The 9,305-nt window shown below is 54.3% G+C and overlaps 1 protein-coding gene across 1 annotated transcript in view; it reads right to left on the bottom strand.

The window, feature by feature from the left end:
- Positions 1-9,305, bottom strand: part of Mrc2 (mannose receptor C type 2) — a 77,730-nt gene continuing 68,425 nt past the window's right edge. The window contains exons 21-30 of the mRNA XM_045158088.1: positions 4,834-4,948; positions 4,557-4,720; positions 4,291-4,399; positions 3,618-3,856; positions 3,317-3,485; positions 3,071-3,220; positions 2,269-2,388; positions 1,917-2,096; positions 1,477-1,503; positions 1-1,379 (exon numbers count right to left, since the gene is read on the bottom strand). Coding sequence (XP_045014023.1) covers positions 1,156-1,379; positions 1,477-1,503; positions 1,917-2,096; positions 2,269-2,388; positions 3,071-3,220; positions 3,317-3,485; positions 3,618-3,856; positions 4,291-4,399; positions 4,557-4,720; positions 4,834-4,948 — 1,497 coding nt within the window. The 3' untranslated portion in view covers positions 1-1,155. The remainder of the gene's footprint in view (positions 1,380-1,476; positions 1,504-1,916; positions 2,097-2,268; positions 2,389-3,070; positions 3,221-3,316; positions 3,486-3,617; positions 3,857-4,290; positions 4,400-4,556; positions 4,721-4,833; positions 4,949-9,305) is intronic.

Below are 9,305 nucleotides of genomic sequence, written 5' to 3'. Positions count from 1 at the left end.
TCTGAAAATGACATTTATTTCTAAAGGGACGTAAGGACCAGGCTCATGGCAGGATAAGGCGGGAATGCCAATCTCTGAAGCCTCTGGAAGGTGTTTTATTCGTTTGCTCCTTTTTTTCTTTTTCGACAGAAGTGGCACATTTAAAACTCAATAGCTATATGGGCCATGTTTTCGAATCTGGGTTAACGCTGTCCTGCGCTGGGGCACGGGGAAAGGCACACCACATGCTGGCTGGGCTCCATCTCGCGGAAAGGTGTTGGGTGGCTCTAGGGCCGGGAAGCTGAGCCGTGGGGCCCCACTAGAGGGTGTGGCACCTGACACCAGCCATCCCAGACTACTGCTTCTCCAGGCCCCTGGCACCCTGCGACCCCCTCCCCCCCTTGCTTTCTCCAAACCACAGCGTGGAGCTGAAGACATTGGGGAACTTACTTTGGTCCCCATAGGGGACTCTTTCAGAGACAGAGCCCTCCCCCGACCGGCAGGTGACACCCCCTTGGGAGGATGGGGTGTCTCTTCCCAGTCCAGTCTTCACCTCAGCAGCCACCACGCTGACACCCTGGTTCTCAGGCCTGAACTATCCAGGACCCCTTCTGTCACACCCAGGGTCACTGCAGCAGACACAAGAGGGATGGGTACTCTGCCCCCTCGAGGGACCTCCTGCCAGGAGCAAGAGGGCTCCCGAGCCCCAGTGCCCGGCTCAGAGGGGCTGGGTGAGAGGAGGGGAGGGGGCACGGAAGGCGCTCAGAGCTGAGGCAGCCAGGCGGGAGGAGAGAGGCCACAGGGGGGCCGGAGCGGGCTCCCCAGGTCTGCAAACAGGAAGGGGGTCCTAGGCTGTGGGTCAGCAGGCCTGGGTTAGGGGCTCTGGGGAGAACGGCAGAAAGCTCTCGTCCACCCTCCCATCCTGCCGCTGGTTACCATGAGGGTCTAAGGCCCAGGCGACAAGATCTTAGCATCCCCAGCGGAGACATCACCCCACCACGCTCCGCTCCGCCAGTTCTGGGCCCCAGCGCGCCTGCGGGAAGGTGGAGCCCCCGCCGGAGACCCAGGCCCCACCCAGGCCCGGCTCCCTAAGGTCCCCGTCCGCAGGCCGGCTGGACGCGGAAGAGGGCCGGGCCCCCGCAGCCCCCGCCCAGCCCGCCGGCCGCACCCGTGGCTCTATTCTTGCTGCTCGTTCATTTCCATGTCCGACACCAGAATGTTCTTCTCGGTGGCCTCATCTGGGCCCGAGCTGCTGCGGCTGTAGCGGGCGCCCTCGAAGGCCCCGCGCTCCGCGCCCTGGCGCCGCCGGTACAGGACGGCGGCCGCGGTCAGCAGGGCCAGCAGCAGCAGCACCGCCGAAAGCACCAGCGCCAGGCCCGCCGGGCTCTCGGGGAGCGCCGCTGTGGGGACAGGGGTGAGAGCGGGGGTGAGAGCGGGCGTCCCGCGGGGGGCGAGGGGGAAGGGCCAGGGCTTGTCCTCCAGCTGCCTTTCACCCACCTGATGGGGAGAAGTTGTTCTCTTCCACTGTGGAAAGAGGGGAGACGCCACTTAATAACCACCATCACCGGAATGTAAGACAACGTCTACAAAGCGCTCCCTCCGTGACCCCACGAGATCGCTACTATTGTTTCCATTTCACAGATGAGGAAAACTGAGGCCTCCAAAGTTGAAAGGCTAGCCTCACACGGCCAAGCTGATGCTATGTGATCCAGGGCTGAAACCTTATCCCTGACCTTAACCGCTACAGCATGGCAGAGCCCGCTGGCCTCTGGGGCTTGCAACCTAGCTTGTCAGGTGAGTCTCAGGGTCGGCTCACGTCTTCCCACCCACGGCATCTATCCCCGGCACACGGAGGTGCAGCCGCTCGGCTCCACGGCAGGCCCAGCTGTGCGGACGTGGACGTGGCTGGGCGTTGGCCTGCGGGGACACAGGCTCACCTCGAGGGAGCTTGCAGACAACGCCCATGGTGACGTTGCTGCAGGCACCCGGCCGCCACAGCCCACTGGTGCTCTGGATCCAGTAGCAGCTATTGTGGCTCAGCATGCTGGGGCCCAGGCCGGGGGGCCCCCAATTGGAGTAGTTCACAGCTGTGTTGTCTTGCCAGACCAGCATGCCTCCTGTGGGAAGGAAGACGACTCCAGGAGGACGGGAAAGGGGGACGGTGGGGCAGGAGCAGGAGGAAGAGCCGGGGTGTTCTCGAACCAGCCCTCCCTTCCCCAAGCCCAGGGACAGTCAAGAGCACCTCCCCGGCAGCCTGAGCCCTGGTCCACCCCCAGCCAGGCTACCCACCTTTAGGGTTGAAGTTCATGCCCAGCCAGGCACCCCTACTCTGGCCTTCAGCGCTTTGCAGGTGCTCCCAGACAAAAACGTTCTCCATCTCATCAAGAATGGACAGGACTGTCCCACCGGCTGCACACAGGGGAGGCCGGCGTCAGGACCAACAGGGCCCCACACCCCCAGGAACCCCAGTCTTCCTCCCTGGCAGCCCAAGTCTGGTGGTGTGGAGTCTGAGCCTGTGCGCTCTGCAGAATATACTGTACATGTATCACATAGGAATTAGGGTCAGTTGCTACCTGCAGGTAGAGTATAGCACCGGGCTTGCCTCCACAGGGGTCTGTGGACCTCAGAGGGAAGTCTTAAAATGCCTGCTCGGGGGCTGGAGACATAGCTTAGCGGTTAAGGTGCTTGCCTGTAAAACCTAAGTACCCAGGTTCGACTCCCCAGTACCCATGTAAGCCAGATGCACAATCTGGAGTTCGTTTGCAGTAGCTACAGGCTCTGATTCAATCCCTCCAAGTAAATAAATAAATAGATTTTTTTTTTGTTTTTTTAAACTGTTTTATTTATTTGAAAGAGAGGCAGATAGAGATATATAGAGCATGGGTGCGCCAGGGCCTCCAGCCACTGCAAACGAACTCCAGACGCGTGCGCCCCCTTGTGCACCTGGCTAACGTGGGTCCTGGGGAACCAAGCCTCAAACCGGGGTCCTTAGGCTTCACAGGCAAGCGCTTAACCGCTAAGCCATCTCTCCAGCCCAGATATATATATATATATATTTTACCGCCTCCTTGGAGCGCCCACCCTCACCTACCTCTCTGGCAGCGCTGCAGCGCCTCCTTGTGGCCCAGTAGCAGCTCCATGTGGAAGGAATAGCAGTGCTCTCGGAAGGGAATCCAGGCCGAGTCGGCCAGGCCCTGCGGGCAGCTGCCGCGGTAGCTTATCCTCCGGGGAGGAGGGGGCCCTGTCGGGGTGCACGATTGAGAACGCGGCCCAGCCTCCTCGGGAGCCTACCTGCACCTCTGCCCAGGCCTCTTGGTCCCAGAGGGGGTCCTCTCACCTCCGCCAACCCCACACACGGCCCCCTGCAGCTTGGTGTCGCAGCTGGTGGTCCGCCAGACCCCATCCACGTCCACGTAGGCGCAGCCCCCCGAGTGCTGGGGCTCCCCATCTTGCCAGCTCACGTAATCCAGCGGCTCCTCGGACACCCAGGAATAGCGCCGGGAACCCTGGGAACGAAGTGGGGGGGGGGAGGGCTTGTCAGGGTGGGGCGGGCAAGCAGGGCTGGGGAGGGGCAGCGAGGGAAATCAGGTTGGGGGGGGGGCGAGGAAGCCAGAAGCTGGAGCCTGGATCCAGCCTACCTCCTCGCTGGCCAGCCCGATCCAGAGCGGCGTGCGCAGCCCCCGGGCAGCCTGGGTGAGGAAGGCCTGGGTGTAGGGGTCAGGCACGCGAGCCAGGCTGGCATTGCGGCTCTCACACAGCAGGAGGGCATCGTGCCAGCGCAGTGGCTTCTGCAGCAGCCGGAAGGTGCGGTTGAGGTAGGAGAGCTCAGTGCCGGGGGCGGGGGGTGACGCTGCTGGGGATGGGCTCAGGGAGGGGTCTACAGGGAAGGGGGCAAGGCTCAGGCCGGGTTTTGCCTCCGTCGCCCCAATCCCCAGGCATGAGGCTAGGCCAAGGGACACCAGACATCAGGCAAGGAGTAATCTCGAATGGGCACAGTGCTTGGCATAGGCTAACTGATGTCAGTCGCTGTTCTTACTAATGAGCCACGTTTGCTATCAGCACGGAAGCCTGGGCCTTGACCCAGGTGGGGCCTCGATGCCCTCCAACCTTCCCCCTGAGACCCCGAGGGTGCTGCTGTCCATTACATCTGCCTTCAGGCATGCCTACCCGCTTCCTGAGCAAATTCTTGATTCTAGAGGTGACCTCAAAGCCCCCCCCCCCCCAGGTCAGGGACAAGGTTTGGTTCATCTGGGAATGGCCCACAGCGGCTGGCCCAGCGCCGGAGCTTCGAAGCGCCCTGGTGACGCGTACCTGTCCCCTTCTGACAGATGAAGCCGTGCGTCTCCTCCGTGCAGCTGCGATCATCCCAGCGGCCAGTGAACTGGGCCGAGGGGCTGTGCAGGGCCACGGCACAGCTGGTCTGGGGGAGGGAGCTGCTCAGTGGAGTGCCACCCGCTGCCCCCTTGTGTGCCATTGCTCCCCAGAAAGGTAGAAGCTGGAAGAGGGGACCCATGGGTGCTAAGGCAGCTCTTTAGATGAGGGTAACAGGGAGGAGGGGAACTAAAGGGTATCCTCACCGGCTTGGTGCCGCTGAGAGCAGGGCTGGGCCCAGAGGGCTCTCCTGGTGCCCAATTGGCATACAGCACAGGTCCCTCCTCCACCCACCGGAAGTTCTTCTGTGAGGCGTAGAGGCCAATCCAAAGGTCAAAGGTCACATTGGGGAGGCTGGCTGTGATGAACGCTACAGCGCCCCAGAAGAGAGGCAAGAGTGACGGGGGGCCCCTGCGCCTGGCATTCTAGCCAGGGGGAGGACTGTGTTGCAGGACGCCAGGGACCCCCGCGTGCCAGCCCTACCTTGCTCTAAGGGATTTGAAATGGTGACCAGCTGGGCCTCTTTCTGTTCACAGGAGAACTGTGCCTCGGACCACTTCACCCGGTCCTGGGGGTCCTGGCCCTGGATTCGGAAACACTGCGGGGAGGAGTATGGATATTGGGATCTCCACCTCTGCAGCCCTGCCCCACAAACCCAAAACCCCACCGGGCGCCACTCCACAAGAAGTCGTTAGCCAGTCTGAGGTCGAGGTGTGACATCAGAACCAGGATGTCCAAGTCTGGGCAAGGCCCCACCATCCCAACATGGCATAAGATACACACACATGTGCCCAGATTCTTGGTCAGGTTGTTGATGGCTTGTTTGAGACAGGGTCTGGCTCCATAGGCCAGGATGACCTGGAACTCATGATCCTCCTGCCTCAGCTTCCTGAGTGCTGGGATTATAGACTTGTATCACCACGCCCAACTTGAAATTTTGTTGTTTTTATTTTAAATATTTTATTTATTTATTTACTTACTTTGAGACGGAGAGAGAGAGATGGCAGATAGAGAGAAAGGGCATGCCAGGGCCTCCTGCCACTGCAAATAAAACTCCAGACGCGTACACCACCCTGTACAACTGGCTTACCTGGGTATTTGGGAATGGAACCTGGGTCCTTAGGCTTGGCAGGCGGGTGCCTTAATTGCTTAAGCCGTCTCTCCAGCCCTTTGTTGTGGTGGTAGTTTTATTGTTTTTTGAGGTAGGGTCTTGCTGTAGCCCAGGCTGACCTGGAATTCACTATGTAGTCTCAGGGTGGCCTCAAACTCACAGTGATCCTCCTACCTCTGCCTCCCCAGTGCTGGGATTAAAGGTGTGCGCCACAATGGGAAGTTTTCTTTGGACCACCAAATGATCTATCACCTAAGACTAATACACAGACTAAGCATTTGGAAGCTGGAGACAAGATATCTTGCTTTCTAAGAAACACAGGGTACTGACTAAAATCATTTATTTCACCCTTTGGACTTACATGATCATCTCCAGAATTATTTTATTATTATTATTCCTTTAAAAAAATTAAAAATCTTTTATCATTATCTTTTTTAGAGAGACAGAGAGAAAGAGAGAGGGAGAGAATTGGCAGGCCAGGGCCTCAGCCCCTACAATCATCAAACTCCAGATGCTTGCGCCACCTAGTGGGCATTCGTGACCTTGCACTTGCTTCACCTTTGCTTCACCTTTGTATGTCTGGCTTAAGTGGGATCTGGAGCGTCGAACATGGACCCTTAAGCTTCGCAGGCAAGCGCCTTAACCACTAAGCCATCTCTCCAGCCCTATTGTTATTATTTTTCAAGGTAGGGTCTCACTCTAAACCAGGCTGACCTGAAACTCACTCTGTAATCCTGGGCTTCTCTCAAATTCACAGTGATCCTCCTATTTCAGCCACCTAAATTAGTACTGGAATTAAAGGCATACACTACCAAACCCAGCATATCAGGGATATTTTTGTCTTGGAGGGTGGGATATAGTCTTTGCCAAGCAATGGCATCTAATAATCATTTTACATTTTATCCTACTTCATTCCTTCTTAGGTTAAAAGAACCCTATAGGAAAAGAAAAAAAAATTTTTCAAGGTAAGGTCTCGCTCTAGCCCAGGCTGACCTGGAATTCACTATGTAGTAGTTTCAGGGTGGTCTCAAACTCACAGTGATCCTTCTACCTCTGTCTCCTGAGTGCTGGGATTAAAGGCATGCGCCAACACACCTGGCAGAATTTTTTTATTGAGTGAAGACTCCTTAGAAAACAAATGATTTCATTTCCTGCTCAGAGGCACAATGGTAACAGAAAGCAATGGAGTCACAAAAATGGGTGGGGTTGAGGCAAGAGAAGGTGAGAGCTCAGACCTAACCTTCTGGCTTCAACTATAAAACGGGACTGAAAACCTTTGTCTTTGGGAGTCATGTTAAGAGTAACAGTATCGGCGTGTGACAGTGCAGGCCCTTAGACCGTGAGCATGTGCACATTAATGAGGCACTCTTGTCCCTGCCTTACTTTTGGCAGAAAATGGGAAACTCAGAAATAATGCAAGAGGTTTTTATGGAGGTCTGCCACTAAATTCATGATTTTATTGCACAGAAGTAGTTCAGAGCCATGCTGAGGCCCTACTTAAGAGACTGGTAGAATTGATCTTAAAATTAGAAGCCAGCAAGGTCCTACCAGTAGCAGCAAGGAGTCACAGCTCAAGAGAGAATGTTCAGGTCAGTCCAACCACCATCCTGTGCAGCCCAGTCACACTCTAGTACAGAAAGGGACACATCTACATTATCTATCACATAAGGTGCCAGCAGCCCCACCCTCCCGAAGCTAAAAGCTAGAGGAACAATTACATGGACAAAATATATTTTGTTAAAGCCTGGTGTGGTGGTGCATATCATTAATCCCAGCTCTCAGGAGGCAGGAGTAGGATGATCACCATGAGCTCAAGGCCAACCCGGAACTACAGAGTGAGTTCTAGGTCAGCCTAGGCTGGAGTGAACCCTGCCTCAAAAGTCTACAGGACTGGAGAGATGGCTGAGTGGTTAAAGAACTTGTCTGCAAGGCCAAAGGACCCGGGTTCGATTTCTCAGGACCCACGTAAGCCAGGTGCCCAGGGTGATGCATGCACCTGCAGTGGCTGGAGGCCCTGGCGTGCCCATTCTCTCTCAAATAAATAATAAAAATATTTAAAAACAACAACAATGCCAGGCATGGTGGCACACACCTTTCACCTCAGCACGCTGGGAGGCAAAGGTTCGGAAGCAGATGTGAGAGGATCCCCAGAATTCAAGGCCAGCCTGAGCCTACATAGTGAAGTCCAGGTCAGCCCTACCTTGAGAAAACAAAACAAAACAAAACAAAAACAGCAACAATAAATAGGTAAATAAATAAATAAGGGCTGGAGAGATGGCTAAGTGATTAAGGCGCTTACGTACAAACTCTAACAACCTTGGTTTGATTCCCCAGATGCACATGGTGGTGCATGAATCTGAAGTTCTTATGCAGTGGCTAGAGACCCTGGTGCTCCCATTCCCTCTCTCTCTCATAAATAAATAAATATATATTTGATCTAATAATGAGGAGGAAGAAACCATGAGAAAATAAATTTGGGGGAAAACTAAATGATAGGGAAGAATGTTCAAGTATGACACCAAGAAAGACTAGCTGAAGATGAAGTTGCAGAAGCCGGGTGTGGTGGTGCACGCCTTTGATCCTGGCACTCGGGAGCCAGAGGTAGGAGGATCATCGTGAGTTCGAGGCCACCCTGAGACTACATAATAAATTCTAGGTCAGCCTGGGCCAGAGTGAGACCCTACCTAAAAAAAAAAAAACAAAAAAAAGCTGGGTGTGGTGGCATACGCCTTTAATTCCACCACCAGGGAGGCAGAGGTAGGAAGATTGCTGTGAGTTTGAGGCCACCCTAAGACTACATAGTTAATTCTAACTCCAGGTCAGCTTGGGCCAGAGTGAGACCCTACCTCGAAGGAAAAAAAAAAAAAAAAAAAAAGGCAGATAGCAGAGGAACAAATATTGATGGTCCACAGAGAATGTGGGTGAGTTTTGTTTCCTTCCTTTTTCTTTATGTGTGTGTGTGTGTGTATTTAATTTGAGAGAGAGAAAAAAGAATGAGCATGCAAGAATGATTCATGCCACTGCAATGAATTCTAGATGCATACGCCATCTTTGCATGGCTTTACATGGGTACTGGGGAATTGAACTTCAGTCCTTTGGCATTGCAGGCAAGCACCTTAACTACTAAGCCATCTCTCTGGCCCTCCTTTTTGTATTTTTCAAAGTTTAATAATACATATGTCTCTGGGATTGACTATGTAGTGTCAGGGTGGCCTCGAACTCACAGTAATCCTTCTACCTCTGCCTCTGGAGTGCCAGGATTAAAGGTATGTGCCACCACACCCGCCCTCAACATCGTTAAGGTAAGTTTGCATTATTCTCTTGAACGTTCTGAGGCGGCAGGAGGTCCATGACACTGGCTGCATTTCAGTGTGGATCAAGGATTTATGGATTAGATTATCCAGCGTTAACTGGTGTAATCCTCACAATAGGGCTAAGTGGTGTCTGAGTGCTCAGCAAAGCAGCCACGGCTGGCAGTTAATGCTGACACGATCGCGCTCACACACAACAGAGCTGCTTTGCCTGGCAGGAACTATCAAACACCAGACAAAAACAGTGAAGGTCAGTCAGGTCCAATGAATCAGACCATGGTAGTAAAAAGAAAGTGTCTGCAGAAGAAGTGTGTTATATGGATAGAGAATGCTGACAATATGCTTAGAATAGTCTGATTAATTGTACTGTCTCAAACTTCCCATCTGTACATCTCAAAACACCATGTGTCACCCAGCGTGGTGGCGCACGCCTTTAATCCCAGCACTCGGGAGGCAGAGGTATGAGGATCACTGTGAGTTTGAGGCCATCCTGAGACTACTTAGTAAATTCCAGGTCAGCCTGGGCTAGAGAG

This window comes from Jaculus jaculus, chromosome 9 (genome assembly GCF_020740685.1).
Source record: "Jaculus jaculus isolate mJacJac1 chromosome 9, mJacJac1.mat.Y.cur, whole genome shotgun sequence".
NCBI lineage: Eukaryota > Metazoa > Chordata > Mammalia > Rodentia > Dipodidae > Jaculus > Jaculus jaculus.
This window is presented reverse-complemented; position numbering and strand designations above follow the sequence as displayed.